The sequence below is a fragment of the Pleurodeles waltl genome, chromosome 4_2, assembly GCF_031143425.1.
Source record: "Pleurodeles waltl isolate 20211129_DDA chromosome 4_2, aPleWal1.hap1.20221129, whole genome shotgun sequence".
In the NCBI taxonomy this organism is placed as follows: Eukaryota; Metazoa; Chordata; class Amphibia; order Caudata; family Salamandridae; genus Pleurodeles; species Pleurodeles waltl.
The window spans coordinates 685,901,946-685,925,683 of NC_090443.1; the positions used below are offsets into that span (position 1 = coordinate 685,901,946).

At 46.8% G+C, this 23,738-nt stretch overlaps 1 protein-coding gene across 2 annotated transcripts in view; it reads left to right on the plus strand.

Moving 5' to 3' along the window:
- Positions 1 to 23,738, plus strand: part of SYDE2 (synapse defective Rho GTPase homolog 2) — a 223,525-nt gene continuing 199,787 nt past the window's right edge. For both annotated transcript variants that reach the window (XM_069232271.1, XM_069232272.1), the window contains exon 1: positions 1 to 2,927. In XM_069232271.1, the coding sequence (XP_069088372.1) occupies positions 1,295 to 2,927 (1,633 nt within the window). In that variant the 5' untranslated portion in view covers positions 1 to 1,294. The remainder of the gene's footprint in view (positions 2,928 to 23,738) is intronic.

Sequence of the window (23,738 nt, forward strand, 5' to 3'; positions counted from 1 at the left end):
ACCCGCGCTCAAGTATGCCAAGTATGTGAAGAGCAGAGAGGGGCTGAGAGTACCGGGGGAGAGAAAGAGAGACAGCCCGACTCCGAGGGAGGAGAGGCAGGCTGGCCCTGCTACAGAGAGAGAGATAGGGGGAGAGACAGAGATTGGCCAGACAGACGAGGAGAGGTCAACCGGTGCACAGAGATAAACGAATCTACAAAGGGAGAGCACGGACTGGATCAACGGAGGGCTACAGCGGGGTCCTTCAGTGGAGACAGTGGGCACTCGGAATCTGCAGAGAGGCGACAGGGCGGCTGTACCAGAAAACGGGCAGGTTCACAAGCAGTCACAGTTCGACTCACCCAGACCTGGGCAGCGTGTATGCATCTGCGGCGGTGAAACAACCCGGATCTGGCGGGGAGGACGCAGTGGTGCGTCGGAGAGAGCGGCTTGGGGCTCGGAGTTAGGTTTTGGACATCTCTGCTCAGAGGAGGATTGCGGGTCCCAAGGAGTAAAGCAGATTAACTAAAATATCTTATTGAAAAGGTTGGAAGAACACTGTGTGTTTGGGAGTATCTCGGGGAACCCCTTCTCCCCCCCCCCCCACCGGACTGAGGGGAGCCCTGTGCGTCCTGCCAGGTGTGTACGTGCGAAGTTCTGTGTGTTGTGTGAGAGGGATATCTGTGGTGTGTGTCTGGTTGGAACATTTGTGTGTAGTTTTCTATGGGAGTAGTATGCAGTGTGCATGAGGGGGTCCCTGTGAGGTTTGGGAGAGGGGTGCCTTCATGCTGAGTGTGGGGCGGGTGCTATGTTTGTGTAGCAGTGTGTTCGCCCACAGTTGTAGGTCGGTCCTGTGGTGTGGCAGAGGGTATAAGCCCTCTGAGAGTCTTGTGTTTGTTTCTCTGGTCTGGCATGAGATCAAGGAGTAGTATTTGTGGGTGAGAGGAGCCACGTGAGTTGTGACGTTGTGGAAGGACCGGGTAACGTGTGTATGTGACCTTTTGTTGTGGAAGCGGGAGTAGCGCCTTGTATGAGGCAAGAGTACTGTGCTTATGTGGATATAATGGTGAGACGAGCGTGAGAGGGGAACTACAGAGCATTGCGTGGGAGGAGGTGTAATATGGTGTTTGTGGAGGAGCTATTTGTGTGCGGGGTAAAAGGGCAGTGTGTGAGAGTCCCTTGAGTGTGGGGGTCCACTGACTGAGAGGGGCCGCTGGGAGGCATGGACTGCTGCTGCCGTCTGTGCCCTCGCTGGGGGCACGGTGAATCCCGGTCCTGGCCTCGTGGCTCCCGCTGAGGCTGGGCACGGACCGGGATGGCTGATCCTCTGCGGAGAACTCTATCCAAACTCCGGGGCAAGAAATCCAAGCGGGGAAAAGGGGCGGAGGGCATCAGTGCTGCTCCAGAGGAAGAGGCACAGATGCCAACCCAGCACCCACTTGCCAACCAGAACAATAACAACTACAGAGAGGTGCTGTGGGCGGGAGAGGACTGCAGGTGGATGTGTAGTGCCGACATGACGAGGGAGCGCCTTTGCAAGCCCGGTGGAGACCGCTGCCCCTGCACTGCCTGTCAGGCAGCAATGAACAAGCCGCAGGGACTAGGGTGGACTGTTGACGGCTGGAGGACGCAACCTGGTGCTGGACAAGGCTGTGAATATTCTGGGTTCAGGGACTCTGGGACAGCTGTGGGACACGAAGACCTCAGTGTGACCAGAGCCCCTCACACTTGCGGCACACCCAGGACCCGTGCGTTGTCTCCAGCCCCCGGACATGCCCAGCTCTGCAGTCACTCCAAGGTGGCCACTTTCCAGACCCTGTCAGTGGACAGCGCCCAGTCCCCTGACCAGGCGTTTCAGGAGGGGAAGCTGGTCATCTCCCGCCAGAACGGGTTCGCCAGGGTCCAGCACTGCCCACAGCAGAAGTGGCAGCAGGCCAGGGACATCGTGTCGGAGTTGGCCACTGCCCACCCGGGCCAGGCTCGCCACCTCTATGCCAGCCTGCAGCAGACCTACAGAAGCAGCCTGCAGAGCCAGCACTCGCTGGACAGCGAGGAAGACGATTACTACGACAACGACTGCCTGCCTTTCTATGAGCCCCCTGAGCTGTCAAGTGTCCAGGGGGGGCAGTACGCCCCCTCGGCAGGGGAGTCCGCCAGGAATGGAGAGCCCTCTGGGAAAGGCAGTGTCGGGGTCTCTCAAGAGACGGACCGCCTGCGGAGCCAGCTGCAAGAGGCATACTACCTACTGATCCACGCCATGCATGACATGCCCGTGGAGCGCAGGAGCCCCCTCCCCTCGAGCACTCCCTCCCAGGACAGCATCTGCACTCAGTCCTCGCCCCGGGCGCCGGAGAGCGAGCACTGCTCGTCCGGAGAGGCCAGCCCCCAGCAGGTATCGGACACCGAGTCCGCGGCCCCAGCCTCGGGGGCCTTCCTTCCACGTCGCCACCAGTGGAGTAAAAGTGAAGAGACCCTGGGCAAGGAGACGGCCCTGCCCTCTCTTCACAGGTCCCTAAGTGACAGCGGGATCCAGTACGGCCCTCTGCCCCCCCGCCTGAGGGACAGACAGGAATGTGGAGGTGGGCCGGACAGTGAGGAGGAGGACTCCCAGAGTCCAGCTGCCGAGGAGCAGGCAGTGCGCTGGGGGCGTGCAGCTGGCGGGGCTGGCCATCCATCACGTGTGGACAAAGAGTGGCTGGGAGGGCTTGGAGACCCCGATCACAGCGCCTCAGGGATGGGCAGCCGGCCAGATGGCCCCCTCCGGGCCTCTGGGGTGACGGTGCGGAAGATGCAGAAGTGGATGTACAAGGGCCGGCTGCTGTCCCTGGAGATGAAGGAGCGCATCATCGGCGGGTCCCTGAGGCCCGGAGGCCTCGGCCCGAGGGATGAGGGGAGAGGAGGAGGCATGGTGCCGGGGAGCGCGCCAAGCGACAGGAGGCAGCGAACAGGTATCGTGTGCAAAGTTATGTTCCCCCCATCCTTGCTTTTCCTCATTTCTTTGTATTGACGTAGTGATGTACGCTGTTTTGGGGTTCTAAAATCTAAACTTGTCCCAGGCCAGTTCTAAGTACCACATTCGGATTTGTGTCTTCTTTGTTTTTTGGTAACCTGCACTTTCATTGCCCTATTGCGGGGGTGGGGGGGGGGGGGGGGTCCTGGCACCAGCGTATGTTAGAACTCAGCACCGGTGGAGCCACTCTTTGGCTACGGACAGCGCGAGCTCTCAGCTGAGTTCGTTGGAAGCGGCACTAGTAATGCACGCTCTACGTGTCACTAACTGTTCTTGGCAGCGCACGTTGTTGATATTTTTGCATTTCCATTTGTAAACATACAAACCGCTTCAACACCTATGGACAGACCCTGTCCTGTCCTAGCAGCTGTTTGGTGTCTGTGTAGTGCCCCAAACGTCTGCTTCAGTTCATTAGTCCCAATGTAGGTGCGAGCGCATTCTGTTCTCCACAAGTAGCTGCTTTCCTCCTGTGGGCAAAGTAGTGGCTCCTGAAATGCAGTCTGCCCAGAGTTGTGCGAGTACTGTGTCTGCGATATATTTTATTACCTTACTTCGACAGTGTTCATAAGCCTGTATGCATCCCGTTACCTGTTAAAGACATGTGTGAGGTATTTATCTGCAAGTGGAAGTCTCCACCATCGGAATTTCATTTTCCCTAGGCAGCGGAGACGCATGTTGTCACAAAGGGATATTAACTAGAGCATTGTGACATCTATTAATTGGAGCGCTTAGAATGAGCCGAAGTGTGGTCTGAAACGCTACATGGTTATTATTGAACACGTTGCCCCTGCAATCAGCTGGACAGGACAGGGGACTGGTTTAAGGGTGGAGGGGCACAGCTATTCCTCCACTGAAAGCAGCCCAGGTGGAAGGGACACAGCTTTCACAATGGACTCCGATTTGAAGCACCGCTTGCTGTCCTGTATTTAAGGACATTTATGCGTCAGTGCACCCGCCATGTCTGCTGCAGAATCTAATGAAACGCGCACGCGTTTGTTTCTTGAGGTTTCTTCTGTCAAATAGAATGCCTCACCATAGCCCCTGAACATGGTATGCGTCGGACGGGCGCTGCGTATTAATAATTTATCAAGAATATTTTTTTGCAATCGTCTTGTGCTATCTTAAATGTGATTTGACGCGGTGTTATGTGCACGGACACTCTAGCTGGTCCATACAGCGTGTCCCTGCAGGCGAAGTGTGTTCGTAGGCAACACAGCGTGTACTTGCAGGTGAAGTGTGCCCGTGGTCCATACGGCGTGTACCCACACGTGAAGTGTGCTCGTAGCCCATACAGTGAGTACCTGCAGGTGAAGTGTGCTCGTAGGCCATACAGCGTGTACCAGCAGGTGACGTGTGCGCGTGGTCCATCCTCCCTGCATCTGCAGGTAAAGTGTGTCCGTGATCCATACAGCGTGTACCTGCAGGTGACGTGTGCCCGTGGTCCATACGGCGTGTACCCACACGTGAAGTGTGCTCGTAGCCCATACAGTGAGTACCTGCAGGTGAAGTGTGCTCGTAGGCCATATAGCGTGTACCAGCAGGTGACGTGTGCGCGTGGTCCATCCTCCCTGCATCTGCAGGTAAAGTGTGTCCGTGATCCATACAGCGTGTACCTGCAGGTGACGTGTGCCCGTGGTCCATACGGCGTGTACCCACACGTGAAGTGTGCTCGTAGCCCATACAGTGTGTACCTGCAGGTGAAGTGTGCTCGTAGGCCATACAGCGTGTACCTGCAGGTGAAGTGTGCGTGTGGCCCATACAGTGAGTACCTGCAGGTGAAGTGTGCGTGGTCCATACAGTGTGTACCTGCAGGTGAAGTCTGCACGTGGTCCATACGGCGTGTACCCACACGTGAAGTGTGCTCGTAGCCCATACAGTGAGTACCTGCAGGTGAAGTGTGCGCGTGGTCCATACAGCGTGTACCTGCAGGTGAAGTGTGCGTGGTCCACACAGCGTGTACCTGCAGGTGAAGTGTGCGTGTGGCCCATCCAGTGTGTACCAGCAGGTGAATTGTGCGCGTGGTCCACCCTCCCTGCATCTGCAGGTGAAGTGTGTCTGTGATCCATACAGCGTGTACCTGCAGGTGAAGTCTGCACGTGGTCCATACGGCGTGTACCCACACGTGAATTGTGCTCGTAGCCCATACAGTGTGTACCTGCAGGTGAAGTGTGCGTGGTCCATACAGCGTGTACCTGCAGGTGAAGTGTGCGTGTGGCCCATCCAGTGTGTACCAGCAGGTGAATTGTGCGCGTGGTCCACCCTCCCTGCATCTGCAGGTGAAGTGTGTCTGTGATCCATACAGCGTGTACCTGCAGGTGAAGTCTGCACATGGTCCATACGGCGTGTACCCACACGTGAAGTGTGCTCGTAGCCCATACAGTGTGTACCTGCAGGTGAAGTGTGCCCGTGGCCCATACAGCATATACCTGCAGAAGAAGTGTCATCCTGGGCCATACACCGTGTACCCATAGGCATAGTGTACTTCTGGTCCATACTCTCTGCATCTCAGGTGAAGTGTCCTTGTGGTCCATACAGTGTGTACCAGCAGGTGAAATGTGCGCGTGGTACATACAACCACAGTGCACCCGCTGGTGAAGTGTGCGCGTGGTCCATACAGTGTGTACCTGTAGGTGAACTGTGCTTGTGGTCCATAAAGCATGTACCTGTAGGTGAAGTGTGCTTGTGGTCCATAAAGCATGTACCTGCAGGTGATGTGCTTGTGGTCCATAAAGCATGTACCTGCAGGTGATGTGCTTGTGGTCCTTACTCCGTGTACCTGCAGGCGAAGTATGGTCATGGTCCATACAGTATGAAGTGTGCTCGTGGCCCATACTCTGTTTAGCTGCAGGTCATGCGCTCATGGTCCACACAGTGTGAAGTGTGCTCGTGGCCCATACTCTGTTTACCTGCGGGTGAAGTGTGCTCGTGGTCCATACAGTGTGAAGTGTGCTCGTGGCCCATATGGTATGTACCTGCAGGCGAAGTGTGCTTGTGGCCTATATGGCGTGTACCTGCAGGTGACGTGTGTCCGTGGTCCATACTCCTTGCTTCTGCAGGTGAAGTGTGCCCGTGGTCCTTACACCGTGTACCTTCAAGTCAAGTGCGCTCATGTTCCATACAGTGTGAAGTGTGCTCGTGGCCCATACAGTGTGAAGTGTGGTCGTGGATGATATTCGGTGTACATGCATTCGGTGTTCCATACACCATGTACATGCAGGTGAAGTGTTCTCGTGTTCTATACTCCGAGTAGCTGCAGGTGAAGTGTGCTCGTGGATCATATTTGGTGTACTCGCGGATGATATGCGACTGTGGCCCTTACTCTGTGTACACGCAGGTGAAATGTGCTTGTGCCTTGTGGTCCATTTATTGTGTACCTGGAAGTTTGCTCATGCTTCCCTTGTAAAATTGGATTGAAGTGTGAGACTTGAACCTGCGCGTGTACACACATTTACAAAGTAATGCGTGGATGACTCATCGACATAATTACGAGATTATTTGCACATTAGGCGGGCAATTCACACCCACCATATGCCTCTGATGTGAGTAGCAATCCTAGAATGACCATTCAAAAGCTCAATGCCCATTTAATAATTATACTACATTTCATAAGTACTCAGCCTCAACTCACTGCTATCGGTGTGGCATTGAAAACCCATTGTGTGGGTTTCAGTTTCTTGCTTCCCTGGGTCCGACCTCTTCTGCACACAGTACGATGCTCTTTATTGCCACAGGGTCCTTTGTCTTGTCTCGTGCAAAGGAATTTGCCATTTCGATGTGATGTCACGGATGTGACGTCGCCAGCCACAGGATTCCCCCCCATCCGTACACAGGACTGTTGCTGCACCCGTACTTTTGTGGCAATGCTGCCGTTGTGTAACAAAGGCACGTTATTGTGTATTTGTTTATGCGATGGTAAGGAGATATTTTTGGTTTCTTGCTTTCGGTGTTTACTTATTTTACTCATGAAAACAGCCAGAAAGAATTTGCGTTTTCATGTCTGTTTCGTTTTTTTGAAGGGGAAATATACAGAACGGAGGTTTTCCTTTGAATGATTCCTCCAATAATACCCAGGGTTGAGAAACAGATATATGCATGAACATCAGAGAAACCAATAGATTTCTGTGGTTCGTGCCAGGAAATCCATTGAACTGTGAAAAGGTTGTACATATTTGCAAAGCATGTGCACGAGTCTAGGAATCGAACATTGCAACCTCTCCTGTGATTTGGTCAGGGTCAGATTCACAAAAAACATAACTCTATACCCATCGGCGCCTAGGTTTAGTGGAGAGTCCACTTTTTGGGGGGAATTCACAAACATCCCAGAAGCACTCGTTAGAAGCTGTGACAGTCACAGTATTCCAGTTTTCCTTGCATTCATAAACAGTTATTCCTGTAGGATGTACGTGGAGTACGTTAACCCTGGTGTACATGCTTTGCCGACGTGGCTTTGCACACGATAACTTTAAAAACAAATCTCCATGGGGAAAATCATTTTCCCTGTGGAAAAATAACTTCCCTCACGCTTCCACCAATTTTTAGGGTAATTTATGCCCGAGCAGGGATTACTCCTGCAATTGACAAAAGTACATATTTTACCATATTCGCGTCTGCAGTGGACCGTGGAAAAGTTTGAAATTTAGATTTTTGAAGGTGATTGTTAAGTTTTCTAGGCAACCCATTCCCGGAATGCCTATTCCTCGGTACTGGGAGAAAATTAACTCCAACATAATAATGCACCATAATCATGCGATATTATGGGTGAGAAGATACAAATTTCATTTGCGCACCTGCTTTGAATGTGGGCGCCCACGTGGTTTTACGAATCGTCATACAATTCTAATGGGGGTAAAAACACGTTCTTTTTGTTTAAATTGCCACCATATACCAATAGGTTTCAGTGCAACTAATTAAAACAGCAAGGTTCAAGTCTAAGCTGTAGCTGTCATTTTAATCCTAGCAGGTCGTCGGAGTCTAAAAACACCCATGTCAGCAAATGACTTGTGTAAAAACCATGTGCTACTGGCCAGCTGGGATTCCCACTAGAACTTTCAACTGAAACCTACACCCCGGTAAAGGAACACACATTTTGCTTTGAAAGCAGTGGCACCTGAAAACTTCCAATTGGTAGCCACTAGCCATTTGTCTGACACACACATTTAATATTTAAAAAAGTAAAGGATACTTGATGTTGGCCAAAATAAATTTACTTGGAAGAGTCCCATCAACGCGCATGTGCCATGAGTCTCCTTAGTAATGCTTTACAATTTGAGTTTTAAAAAATGGCGTCCAACAGGAACCCTACAAAAAACAATGCTGCATTCAAACCATTTAGTAAAACGTTTAGCACAGCTGTAATTTCGGTTGTTAAACAGACATGCTCTCTTCTTAGATCCCTGCTCTCGCCGTTTTGTTTGTGGAAACTGTAAGTATTTGTGAAGTATGAGGTTGCTTCTCATTAGCAGGACCGCAGCGCGCGCTGTCAAGTCTGTGCAGGCCCCGAGGTTAGTTGAGAAATTCGAACAGATTGCTCGAGGTGTTCTGCGCTGTAAGCCCTTTTCAAATAAGTGGTTATTGGCAGCGGCCGAGGAGCGCTGCCAGGAATGTCGTGGCGGCATGTGTTGTCAGAATTACTCTGTGCCTTAACTTATTGTTTTCAGAGTGGGAGATGGCCCTGGGCCCAGATTCCAGACACGTATGCCATTAGTCTGTAGACAGAAAGATGCTGATTATTTCTCGGCTGCACGTTTTGTGAGAGGAATGTTAACCTGCGCGCGTTTCTCTGCAGGCGAAACCCGCGAAACGTTTGTTGATTTGTGTACAATCTGGTCCAGTATGGGCGCCTTTGTTCTAAAGCCTGTCTGGCACTCGACCTTAGTGAGTTTCAGGGCCACCCACATTATCAGAAAGCACAGAAGACATCGAAGTACTTGAACCGATGTAAACCATTGTTAATATCCCGTAGCGCATTCCATTCAGTGGGTTTGAGCTCGTCCACTCGTATAGGGACAGAGACCAACCACGTGCACATCTGGCTGTGCCCTGATATGCGATAGAGACGTTCTAGTCTTGACTTACTCACTGCAGCGCCTATTCACAAAGGCATATCGTAGTACATAAAATACTACTCCTGTAGGACTATTTTATGAACTCTTACATGCATTTGTGAAGTGGCCCCAAAACATGTGCAATGGAAATATTCATATAAATTTAGTACAGATAAAAATGACTACGCCCTCTTTGCAATTGTGCTACTAGTGTGTGAACATTTCAAGTCTGATTCACAAAAGCCCACGAGTATGTAGCCGAGTACTCCTGTAGTAGTACTTTCTGCACTCATAAATGCATTTGTGTATTAGATCTTTTATCTTACCTTGAATTGTAAATGTGTGTGTAAATATGCAAAAAACTAATAAAAACACAGTGCCTCGTTCTGTATATTTTTGTCTTTTTACACGTTTCCCACTCCATTTCTATGCTATCATGTTTCTTTAATACGGTCTCAAGTGCACTCGCGTACACAATAGCATCGCTTTCTATTTACAACTGTGCAGTCCCTTCCGCTCTAGAAGCTTCATCTGCTACACAACGGCTTTCTATTAACACTCCGCTGCTCCAAATCTTTAGGAATGCGCTTTAGTAAATGTCTAAGACATTTCAAAGCAGCTTTGTGTCTACTGTTTGTTTCTATTAATTTTGCAATAATTTCAATGAGCCACAAACTTACAAAATAAAGATTGCATGGGGAGGAATTTTGGAAACCATTATAAACTGTACAATACTTTTTTAGATTATCTTTATACGTTTGTTTTTACGTTTGCATGTGTGCTTTTTTGTACTAACTACAAATTAGCAAAAACACAATGGAAAGAAATATTACTTTAATCCCAATTTAGATTCTCTCAGGGTGCTGACCAGGAGCATGTTGACATACAGTGATAGAAGCATTGTTCTAATTTCAAGTTAATAGTCTTGGGCATTTTATTTATCCAGTGGTCAGTGCGCGTGGAAATAATGCTTTCTTGGCAATCAAACCTGGTTTGCTTCCTTGACGACCAATCCTGCTTCCTTGACAACCATGTTGCACAGTGTCTTGAGAGTGTGAGGTGGATTTCACATTCCTCTTTAGATAGACCATCGTGTGAATTACTAACTTTCTAACCAGCAATCCCTTTTTTTCAAACCAGGTTAACGTTCGGAAATAAAATTGATAAGCAGATAATAATTGATTGCTGGGTGCTAAGAAAATATGTTTTTTTTCAAGTGTAAAATATTTGTTTGTGGTATATCCAATACTCATTTGCTTCCGAGATAGTTTAGTAGTGCTAAATCTAAAGAAAGGTACACAGCAGGACACTTGTAGCTGCTGCGATATACTCAGGGACTTAAATACACGGCATTGGTTTGTTACTTTTTGTAATCTGCACATGGTTTTAGCAAACATGACAAAAAGGGATAAGGTGTTTCTAAGAGTATTTACAAGTTTGATGTGCACTAACCGAGTAACTTAATTGGATGAATGGGGAACTGTGGTCCAAAGTCTAATTGTTACGTTGCAAATAGTGTTTAGGGCATGGGTACTCTCAAACATTTTCCCAGGGGCCACATAGTTTGGTCTGTGGTGCAACTGAGGGCCGCATTGATGCTAGCAGCATGGTGATCAAAGGGAGGAGGGGCTCCGGGTGGGGAGGGGTTGTGGCGTTATGGTCGGGATAGGGGGCAGCAAAGCACATAGATCTAGTGGCTGAATCGCACAATGTGAAACCAGAAAACCTGGCATTAATCTCAGCTTCCCCCCTTCACCAAATTGTGTGATCCTAGGCAATTGTTTTATTTGACGTTCCCTTCTTTTTCTTCATTATTCTATGTAGGAGGACCTCACAATGCATGACTTCGGTATGTGTGCTGTGCAAACCCTTTTCCTGTGTTTGATTTAATAAACTATGAAGTTGTTCATGTGCAAATCAGGCCAATCAACGAGTGCAGATAACTGACTTGCCTCTTAATCCACTATTGGCAATTGTTATCAAGGTGGTGGTAAGAATGAATGTTTCTGAATTTATGTTTCAAATCTATCGTTCTACAAAAATACTTCTCCACGCACTGTTATAACCTTGTGTACTAAGATTAAATAGTTCTGCGTGTAAATGATATACACTTTTTGAATTTCTAAGAACAGTTATCATAGTTGCAGACACTTTCTGCAAGATTCCTGAAACAATAAAAGTGTTCCTGCAGTTAAAGCGGTGCAGGACAACTTCCTTTCTTTATCTTCAATAATGCTTAAATAAAGTATCCCTTGATAAGTCGAGTAAACAGCAGCCTAGTGCTACTGCTGCCCTGAGGGCCGCATGTAAAGATCAAAAGGGCCACATGCGCCCCCGCGGGCCGTACTTTGAGTATCACTGGTTTAGGGCTTCCTGATGATGGCATATAGGTTTTGCACATATTTAAATTACTTTCAACTGACACGTTACCTGGTGATTCCATTTGCAACTTAGAACTGGTTATAGGTGTCTATTGGTTTCACTTTACCCTTTTTGTTTCTAAAGCGCAAATGTAGTCCAGTGTCCATAAAACGAATGTTACAAATCAATTTAGTAAAAACCAGTTCTCATTGGTTTATTGACATTTATATCATGAAGTAACGGTGTAAGGAATATGTTCACAATGTCTGTACTTTTCTGTTTTATTAACCCTAATATTTTAATACCACCTTTGCCAAGACAAGAGCACCTATTTTCTAATTTCTATTCTAGCACTAGCTAAACATGTTCCTGCATATCACTACTTGCGCTTGCAAATGAGATCGTGACTGGTCCCAATGGTGTCCCCGGTCCAGAAACCACCCCTTTCAATCTATGAGACCTGGGTGGGTCCATACTGAGTAGAGGACCCTACCGCACGCAACCTCTCCTGGGGCACACTCTGTGTAGGGGGCTCACCTGCCCACCAGGATACCTACATTAGGCACCCATTTCACCCATCAGTACTCCCCTCAAGGGCCCGTGTTAGCTTTGTGCTCACTGCGCATGCGCGGGTGGGTGGACCAAATACCAGTGATAGCTCAAACCCACCCATGTCCCTGGATCCTCCATTGATTTCTGTGCCAGCACCCCTTGGAGACCACTGTGATACCGCTGTCATTCTTAAGTGACGAAAGGTATGCTGAATTGCCCCACCAATCCCTTTCTCACCCCACTACACGCCAGCAAAGTTCCCCTACTATATGCTCCTCCTACCCAGCCCCCAGACCTGTTATCCTGGTGAGGGTGGTGCATCAGCTAGGCCAATAAGCTCTCCAAAAACATCTCTTTACCAATCCTCGACAGGTGCACCCCATCCTCAAGAAAAAACACTCATCCTTTATGTACCCATGGGGTATAGTTGACATCCTAGGCGGTCTGAAAAGCTTACCAAACTTTTTCCTTATTTGATTCGCTGAATTGTTCAAAGGTCTGACCAATTTGTCATCCGTCCACTGCAACCCTGGGATGATTTTAGACTATGCTGGCATTGCCTGAGGGAATTTCTTAGCCAGCAAACCAATCTCAGAGATCACAAATGCAAATAAGAGCTTCCGGTCAAGATGCACCAAATAATTGCCACCCAGATGCAGGATGATGATGATGCCAATGGGTGTGTACCCCTGGCAGCTTTGTCTCCAGTGAAGACCTCAGGTGTGCCAGCTGTAGACCTCCCCGACTGTAAAAGAACAGACAGCAGCCCGCCTGCAGCACCCTAGATGCAAAACCACCTGTGGAAAATAACTCGCTTGCTGCACGTAAGAAGGGCCTATGACCCACACTTCTGTGATCCCGGTCACCTCCATGAGTTCAGGGGCCGCCAAGAATTCCAGCCACTCACTTGGCTCTCCCTACATAGCATCTTCATTAGTAGAAACAAGGGGGAAGGAGAAAGAACCGGGATCAGAGACAATCTTTATAACATGTGCAATCTGACCTAGTGTTTGTAGCAGTTAGAAGACCACCTGCCAGTTTTCTGTACCTCAGACCCTGAGGGCCCCATTGCAACTGCTGCAGTGGCTGCACCAATCCTAAAGGAGTGAGTTCCAAACTCTGACTAGTCATACTCCGCCACCCGCTGGGCCCCTTTCAGTATTCTGCAGAACTGATACCTGGTCAGAGGAGTTCAGTAAGTGAGTGAACTAGTAAGGGGCCGCTCACATCCCGAGTCCAGTGAGCCAGGAATAACTCCAAGTTATGTACAAGGCAGCATGCATTACCTGGGGCCCTATGCAACAAGATGTGGTCACCTCTATCAGCCCGTCCATCTTGGAGAGGGGGATATTAATTGCTAGAGCCCTATCCCATTCTGGCTACTGAATATCTGCCAGCTGAATCCCCCCTCCTGTGTCCTTCTTGTTCACGCTACTAACTAACTCAACCTTAGCGCCCCATAAAAGGCAAGGGTGACTCCTGGTAACCTACAGATGTTTCCCAAGGTTTCCAGAATTTCTGCTAATGTGGCAGTATTAGTGGGGCATCTGGAATCCAACCTGGCCCCTTCTAGGTGCTGCAAACCCCTCAAGGCCCTTTGAAGCAAGAAAGACCTGGTCCCATTGGTGTGTCCCAGCATTTGTGCAAAAAAGGACATCACCACGGTGTGACGCCTGGTGCAAGCAACTGACCAGCCCACCCCCACACCATCTCTAGGAATACCATGACTGAGGAAAAAGCAAACCAATCCTCCATCCCTGTGTGCCCCAAGAAGTTGTGATAAGTGGTAAATGTTCCCTCATAAGCCCACCTGGTCCTGGGAATTAAACTGGCTGCCCTGAGGTCTGGGAATCTTGGGCACCAAGCCGCCACAGCCAGTCCGGGAAAGGTGCAGTGAACTCTGCTCTTTTTGGACGATGGAACCTGAAAACCTACATCTTGAAACAGGACACTGCATCAGCAGCACTGTTTAACACACCAGGAACATGCATGGCTTTGAAAAGTACATTCAATTTCAAACACAGCAGTACAATTTACTTTAGCAACCTCAGAATCATTTTGCATTTTGCAGCTTCTTGATTGATGCAGTCCATCACTGTCATATTATCAGACCAGAACACTACTGACTGATTGCAGAACTGTTCTGGCCAAATGGGCAATGCCAGCAGGATTGGGAATAGTTCTAAGAAACCTATGTTAGTAACCAACCCAGATTGCACCCATTCCTTGGGCCATCGTTGCGCACACCATGCTGCGTCCAAAATGGTGCCAAACCCTTCACTACCTGCTGCATCGTTGAAGAGATCTAGCTCCTCATTGGTTCCGGGATACCCCTGGCCATTCCACCATCCCATTAAAGTGAAGCAGGAATTACTTCCAGATTATTGCCTCACTGGGCAGCCTGGTGTGATGATACTTAACCTTAAATCCAGACACGGCTTGGGCAATACACCAGAAGAAGGGGCGCCTCATGGGAATGATCCCCAACTTGAAATTCAGCTGTCCAACCAAGATTTGTAACTGGTGTAATGTGAATCTTTTAGCTCCCAGACATGCTTGCAGAGCTTGGGAAAAAGTGTTAACCTTTTCCAGGGGAAGCCTGGCGAACCCTTTCACAGAATCCAACTCAATTACACAGAACTCAGTCATGGTCACAGGCCCCAGTGTCTAGCTCTGCGCAAGCACGGACCCCAAACTCCCCCATTAAGTCCTGAAAAGTTAGTAAGACAGTGGCGCATTGCTCAGTACCAGGTGGCACCCGAAAGAGAGAATCATATAGGTAGTGCAACACCCATTGGTGCCCTGACTTCTGCCTGAAAACCTATTCAAAGAACATGCTTAACTTCTCAAAGTAGGAGCAAGACACAGAGAAGCCAATAGACATACACTTATGAAAGTAAAAGGCCCAGTCAAACTTAAAACCAAGCAGATGAAAATCCTGGGGTTGGACCGGGAGCAAACAGAAAGGAGACTCGATATCACATTACACCAACAGGGTCCCAGGTCACAGCTCCTGCAGCATCTGGATCACCTGATCAAGGGAAGCATACTTAACCGAGCATAAAGCCCCATCAATATCCTCATTCACTGACTGACTCTTGGAAGCCCATAGGCTATGTATCAATCTAAACTCCCCAGGCTCCATTTAGAAACCACCCGCAAAGAGGAGCAAACAAAACCATGAAGAAGGGCGAGGTCGAAGGGATCTGCCACCCTACCATGTCTCGGCTCCTTTAGCATCTTTCTCTTGGCCGCCCTCATATTGGACCGGAGAAACTGTTGATTTATACAATAAGGGGAGCCCACATAACGTTATGCTGGAATCCTGAAACCTTCCTTTAAACCCTCATACAGTGTCTGCACAGCCAAATGCTTAGTGTAAGCTTTGAGCCAGGGAACCATTCCCGTCAAGTTAACAGGTGAAGGAGCCTTGCCAAAACTAAGCTGGTCATTACTGCTTCTTGGTGCCCTTTTCTTTGGACTTTTTAAAACACATGAATAGTGGGTGGGATGCCAAGCCACAGAATGAACAATAATGTTCGAATCTGCTGGTTTCCGGTGTTTGGGCACAGGTATGCTGGTTGAAATCCCAATAGGCCACTTTCCTTGTCCCCATGTCAGGCTGCTAGTGGACCCTGTTCTTGCACAAATGGGCTGGCTTGTGGTAGCATCATCCCGTTTCATATAACGCAGCCAAGTGATGATATTTATCTGTTCCCATTCTAGGGTGGGCCTAGAGGCCTTAATCCTCCTGAACTCCTTATCATGATCTTTACAGGCCGACCCACCATACTCGTCATGAGCTCACACAATCCTATTCTGATAATGCACTATTTGGGCACCTAAATCATTAAATTGCTATGCCAACATGGCTTGGTGAGTTAAGAAGCCTCTAAACCAATTTGCCAGACTTTCCTCCACTTTTTTCTTGTATGTCTAATGGCCATAGTCCCTAGAGTGTGAACATATCTTGCAAGCTTGGCCTCCGCCCTCTTAGATGTATCGACCAGCAACCTAAAATATCCACAAATGCCTCCTTCCAAATATTTTCTTTCACCTCCATTAACTTATGTCTGCCTAACTGTTCATGCTCCAACCACACTTCACCCACACCAACAGCCAGTAATGTGTCTGCATATCTGAATTCGCTGCTCCCTGAGTACAGGGAATCATCGCAGTTACTGCGGGCCCCCCAAGCATATGGCCTACCAGTGCCGTGCCAGATGTGGTAGGTACTTAGCTCGTTGAATGTGAGGGCCCCCCCCAGTGTCTGGTGCATGAGCAACCCCGAGTGATAGCACCTGACTCCCTGATGGGGCTGCAATAACAACCAGTGGTGCCCCACTGGGTCCTGTGGCTGGCCCTGGGACTGCCACACCACCTTGGGATCCTTCACCACCCTTACCGCCACCCAGTTGAGCCTCCAAGTGCCTAGTCCTTTCTAGATCATCATCCTCATTTCTACCTACCAAGCCCTCCCAGTAGGGGGACGGACAGCATCCCCGCTTCTGAGAGCCAAGGCAACATAGTCGCCATATAACCACTAAGCCTGACTGGGAAGGCCCCTCATGTGGGGTTATCCTAATAGCTATACACCTACTGGCATTCTGCACAGTGCCACCGACTGCTGCTGGCAGCATTACAGCTGTGACATTGCACTCGGTTGCAGCCTGGTCCGAGTCACACGGAGCCAGGGTCTGATCCACTGGCGCCGCTTCCAAAGGGGTAATTCCCCGAACCCCCAACAAACCGGGTTGACTGTTGCCTGCCCCTGCAAATCCCCCTTATGCCTGCCCTGTGCACATGGCCTCTTTGGGACCGGAGGAATGCCTGCTTGGAAGGCACCCTGCCATCCTAGGCCTCGCTACCTGCTCCGCAGGCACCCCTGGGAGTTGCGACTTCAGTGATGCAATTGCCTGGTCCATGGCATCCATTCTAACCACCAGCGCCTCCATTAGCACCTCAGTTCTTGAGTGCTTGGCATTCTTCTTTGCACCACCAGACATAATCATACTGTAAGCCAGGCAACAATGCAAGACAAGCGAACTAAACAGGCCACAAAACACGTAAAGTCACCACTCTGACTGCCCTTCAACTGACCCTAAAACAGCACCCGCTAATAATGAACGCCATGCACCAAATTTGCACAGCTCCCCTACAGTGTAATGAAACTACCAATCCCAGGAATCAAAGCCACTAAAATGCCAGCTCAGTCACCCCAATTAGCAGTCCTAAGCAGACACACTACCATGAGATATGAGGATCTGAGCCCTCAGCCTACTGAGTGACAGGCCAAGGGCTTTACCAGTCAGCTTCAAAATCGTTTCCCAAACAAGCAACTTGGAAAAATTATTGCCCCCACAATCCCCTCCTTCACCTGCAGCACCAGCAGTCCCCAACTGGAGCCGTCACCGAGTAAAACCCTAGTCAGGTGAGCAGTGCTCTAACCTGTATGGACCCCTGGCAGGAAACAGCTGGGCTGCTCTTTTTGGAGCTTTGCCGATGCAGAGAGCAGAGTGAGGACGCCTAAAAGAAAAAAGACAAAGACAAAAAGAGAAAAGAAATCCACCTAAAATTCCTTCCAATCTGCGAGTGAGAGGGGGAACGGCAACATCTTTGGGAGAGCAGTATTGAAAGGCCCCCTCACTGCCCCTTTTATGGGCAGGGCCTGCGCACATATGCAATAAAATAGCTCACCCCGGAAGCACTCCAAATGCTTCCGGGATCAAGCCGGTTCGAGGAACCAATTGCTGCTTACCTTACTTGGGGACAGTGATGCATTGCGCTGCCGCACCTTAAGCCCCAGCCTGGTGGGACTCACTCGATATGGCAGAGCCTTGGCCATTATTATCCAGAACTTTGATTCCTTATCTCATCGCCATATACCAGGTCGAAATGTTGTCAGACTATACTACTAGGTGGTTTGCAGCACTTTAAAAATCCAAATGAAAAAAAGACCTGAGTAAGATCGCATGAGCACCAAGTGCCAGCCACTGTGATTAAGGGAAGAAAGCCCATGGACATGGTTAAAACCAATAACGGCCCTGTATATATGAGTTGCATTGTTTCTAGCTCGCTTATATAAGTGCCAACATTACCAAATTCAATGGATGTCAGTTTAACAATCTCTGAAATACAAAACTGTTGAATGGAACTAGCAGCCTGAAGACCTCGAGTCACCATAGTCGCTCTTTATCCGAGCACTATGGCATCACTGTGAGATATCCCTGAGATGCAGAAATGCTTGGTACTGATGCTAACTTTAGATGTCAAAACTTGTTTTCTGTAGCTTATTCTCAGTATAACTATTGAACTTACTGAACAATTTTTTTAGGTCTCGTATACAGACAGCCTTCAACTGTCTGTTTGCCGAAGACCTCTTGTGGAGCACACAAAAAACATAAAGTGAGCTTATCATTGGTTGGCTTTCTTGTCATTCTCATTTGATTACTTCTTATTCATTGGCTTTACTTTCTGTTTTTGTCTTTGTAACTTCCCTAGACCATAGCTTGTTTACCATCCTTTTGACTGGGTGACTTGCGTCTTTCCACTGCTCACATTCAGGGACTACCTTTTTATTTTTTCGGCACTCCATGAGATTGAACTTGTCTATCCACTCTCACGCATGTTGCTTTTTTCGAAATGTTTTATTTCTCTCCAGTTCAGCCTCAAGCACCTCCATTGCTCCTTTGCCCTCAGTCTTGTAAAAAAAACATAAAACAGAAGTTTCTTTTTTATCATTTTTATATGAACCGAAAGCTGCCATTTGCTGCATGGCCGCATCTGTTTCCTCTGTCCTTTCTAATTACTTAATCCCCCGTTGCTTCCTCTTCCCCATCCCCCATTGTAATCCTTCCATCCTATGGTGGATTATAGAAAAATATTTATTTTTTACTTTTTTCGTATAGCCCAGCAGCTGCCCCTTGCTGCTAGACCACTTGTTTGCACATGTATACATAGGTTTTTGTTATTTATCACTCACAAAAGGCTTCCACTATCTCCGAATGCTCAAAAGAAAATAAAGTGGTGCTTGTGTTATTTTGTATGCACACACATGCTTGGTGGGTCAAGCATGCGCATACTGCTGCCTTGTTAGGCTGCGCACGCATCGTGGCACATACTGATACATGCCCTATGACACATATGCTACATGCATCATGACTTGTGCACTATTTACAAACATCACACTGTTTTGTTCTTTTTGCTGATGCTGTAGAGAGTCGGCCGAAATCTTTTCTATTGGCCAACGCTCAACTACTTCAGCAACCAGGAATGGCAAAGCCCAGTGGGTTGAAAAGGTGCAACCTATTGACTTTTACAATACCTGTTTAAATATAGTGTGTCAGTAGTTTATTGGAACCACACAAACAAATATTACAATCATAGTATAAAACACTTACATACAGCACATACATAAAGCATTTATTTTACAGTCAAATGGTTCCATTTTATAACCTTAAAAATGTGACATTTGTCAGTAAACAATACATAGATATTTTACAGATCAAAGGTTCCAAACAGCAATGTAAAAACATCCAGTCATCACAAAAGTACCATTTTTACTTTCACAGTAATTAAACGGCATGCTCAAGGTTCTTAATTAGAGTAGATGGGACTCTCCAGTCATGAACCCCTGCACCATCTCCACCCTGCTACCCCACAATCAACAGTTGCATTGCCTTTCTGATACCTACCAAATCCCAAAGCACAGATCATTTGTGACTCATCTCAAGAGCTATTCCCTTAGAAAGCTAGGGATTGAGTCTTAGTCATTTCAGTGCAGCAAACCTACATCAGAGCTTGCTCTTGCTAAGCCTTCAGGCAAGGTCAGCATTGAGTCACAGTGTAAAAATGTCCAAGGATATTAATCCAACTAATGAATAAGGCCTGGTTGTTAAAAATATTCATTAGGCTATCAGATTCTAAAATTAAACCATGCTCAATAGTTTTCCAAATCTGTAACTGAATACTTGTTTTACGTAATTCTGATGAGATTAAAAAGGTATCTGACTGTTGTATAGAGCTATGTCAGTGTAATGAAATGTGGAATGTTATGGGTTGTTATGGGGAATTGTCTAGGGGTTCTGGAAAGCTCGCTCCGTGTGCCCTGTCGTGGGTCTTTGATGTACAATACATCTTCTTCACGTGTCAGCATTCACCTTTCCCGGCGTGTCATTTTGTGGAGCCCACTACAATATTGTGGCGACGAGCGGATGTTTGAAGACCCACCGACAGTATAGGGAAAATTACGCTTGATTTTGTGCCCGTTCCTTTACTGGATTTGAACTCATTGGAGTGCCTCTGACTGTGCGTATTTTGTTTATTTTCTGTGGCAGCTTACCTTTTCTCCTCCATTTTTTCTTCATTTTCCGCTTTCTGGCTCATTTGCAGTTTGGCACTCGTGCGCTGCTCTCACGCACTGCCCGTTTGTCCTCTAGCCTGCATCCAACGTCCTGCGTCATTCAAGAGACAACTTACACCGCCTTTGGAAAATTTGCAGTTGGTTTTGGCGGCCATCTTTGAACTTTTGGCTTGTTCACATTGACAGCCTTTTTCATCATGTAGTTCTGCTGTACATTCCAGAAACAACCTACACTGCCTTTAGAAAATTTGTAGCCGGCTTTGGTGGCCATCTTTGAACTTGTCTGGTTTACTTTGACAGCCATTTTCACCACTCTGTTCTGTGTGTGTACCTACGGTGATACGCACACCTTATTTCTATCGGCATATTGTTCACTTTTGGTGTTTTCATGTTTCACGGTGACAGGCACACCTTACTATTTTCCTGTTAGTGTGCTGATATTATATAAAAAAATAATAATAATACTTTTGCCATTTTGTAAGTTTATTATATTCTGTCTTGGCAGTATTTGAAATGGCTACATCTGAAGCTTGTGTTCATCCTCCACCTTTTCTACAAAAGCCTGTAAGGCGGCCGATTTCGTGGAGAAAGTGTTTATGGATTTTTGAGAATTATTTGGTTGCTGTTGACACCTCTAGGTACAGTGCTACACGTAGAGCTGCTTTATTATTTAATCATTTGGGTGAAACTGGGCAAGACGTTTCTGTTAACTTACCAACTATTGTTGCATCACTTGGGGATGAATTCTGGGATGCATACCTAGAAGCTACTACGCGCATGGCTAAACAGTATTGTGATGAACCATCGGTAATGTTGGAACAACACCACACCATTTGTTCAAGAGAAATCAACTAATGGATGAAACTATAGAATATTTTTTGGCGGTTTTAAGAGTTCTTGCTGCTAAATGTGAATTCGGTTTAAATATTGATATATATTTACGTGACCAATTTGTTTTTAATTGTTATAACAAAAAAATTAAAGAACGTATTTTGACGTGTAAGAATCCATCTCTGAGTGAAGTCATGGATATAGCGAAGAGTATTGAACACTGTCTTGTCTTGTCCAAAATTTTATCTGAGGATGTTAAATCTTCCGTTCATGTTGCTCCTGTGTTGCAAGCAGATGACTTGGAGGTCAATGCTGTTTCCCAATAGGGGTAAAACTAGCAAAAGTGTTGAAAAGAAAAATTCAGGTTACTGTTACAGATGTGGTTCAAAGACACATATGGGGAATAGTCCATCTTGTTTAGCTCAAGGAAAGAGGTGTAATTTTTGCAAAAAGATGGGTCATTTTCAAAGTGTTTGTCATTTAGCTAAGACTAAAATGAAAATATCTCAAATTGAAATGGTTGATGATAATCTGTGTGGAACTTTTAACAATGTCTTGTTAACAGTTGATACTGCTGATGTTTCTCAAAACAAATGTAAAGGTCCTATTTGCTCTGTCAGTATAGGTTCTGTCACTCTAAATGTTATGGCTGATTCTGGTTCAGCTAACACTATATCGTCTGATCTAAGTTTTGAGAAATTTTGGTCTGATACATTGCTGCAATATACTGATGTTAACTCAGACTTTTGGTGAGTTTGACATTACTATGAAGGGTTTCTTTATGGTTATTTTGGATTTTATGGGTAGATGCATAAGTACTAAGATTTATGTTGCTGAACGTGCTAGAGATATTTTGGGATGGCAAGATCAAGCTAAGTTGGGCATTGTTTTGAGAACAGGCCACAGTGTACCAGTACTTCTGGGAGATCTACCTGTTCTGAGTGTGTCAGAGGGAAAGTTACTGCCTGATTGCCATTCTGTCGAACGTTTGTATGAAAGTTTTCCAAGGGTTTTTATAAATGATATTGGTCATGTTAAGGGGTTTGAATATCAAATCAAGTTGAAGAATGATGCCTGTCAAGCAGAAACTTAGACCTGTGCCATTTTCTGTTAGACAGGATCTTAAAAAATTACTTGATGAAATGTGTGAACAAGGCATTATTACTCCAGTTGATTCCTCTGAATGGATTTCTGCTATTGTTTTTGCTAAAAAAAAAGGGGTGGTGGTATCCGTTTGTGTGTTGATTTGCTTACACTTAACCCAAATATTCTGGTGAATGCCCATCCTTTGCCAAGAACTAATGATTTGTTGGCAAATTTGGGTAAAAGCAAGTACTTTTCTATTATTGACTTAAAGTCAGCTTATCATCAAATTCCGTTAACCAAAGATTCTCAACCGTTGACTTAATTTGTAACACCCTTTGGAACGTATATGTATTTGCGTATGCCTTTTGGTTTAGCTTCTGCAGCAAGCGTTTATCAAAGATTCATGGATGCATTGTTCGGGGAGCAACAATGTGTTCAAGTTTTTCAGGATGACATTCTCATTCATACTGAAAGTAAGGAAAAACATTTTGAGTTGCTACATCTAGTACTTAGGAAGTTGGAGAAACATGGGGTTACTGTCAACAAAGATAAGTGCAAGTGTTGGACAGAAAATGTGGACTATTTAGGACATAACATTTCCGATAAGGGTATCGCACCTAAGTCATCTTTAGTTAAAGCTGTTGTTGAAGCCCCTGTTCCAAAAGACAAAGATTCTCTCACATCCTTTCTAGGTCTGAGTGAATATTACTTCAGGTTTGTATGTGGTTGTGCTATGGTGGTACCACCTTTGCAGGCGCTTTTGAAGAAGCATGTCAAATTTGTTTGGACTGAGTGAGCACAGAGGGCTTTCAATCAATTGAAAGAACTGATTGTGGATTCACCTGCTATTAAACCTTTCACTCATGGGGTTAAAAGTGTCATCACTGCGGACACCAGCTCTGTTGGTTTAGGTGCTGTCTTGAGTCAATTTGTAGATGGTGTTGAGAATACTATTGCTTTTGCGTCACAGATGTTGTGTTTAGCAGAACAAAAGTATAGCACAATTGAAAGGGAAGCGCTTGCTTGTCCTTGGGCAGCAGAGAAGTTCAAGATGTATATTTGGGGTACAAATTTTGATTTGTATACTGATCACAAGCCTTTGATATACATGCTGGGAAAAGTAGCTCTAAGAAGGCATCCTCCAGGTTGGTTAGGTTAGTTTCTAAATTGCTGGAATTTAACTTTAACATGAAGTACATTCCAGGGGGAAAGAATATAAGAGCGGACTGTCTTTCCCAGTTGCCAATTGTTGAAGATCACACTGAACTGTATGTTAAGGAAGAGTGTGTGATGACTGTGTCTGATGCCACTTGTGCTTTCAAGATTTCCAAGGAAGTGTGGAATGAGAGTTGCCATAATGATGTTTGTTTATCCAAGGTTAAAGAGTATCTTGTTTCTGGTTGGCCTTCCGACAGGAGCTTGGACAAGGAGTTTAAATCGTTTGCTCAAGTTGCTCCAGAAGTGTCTGTGGATAACGGTATTGTGATGAGACAAAATATGTTTGTGCCATCTT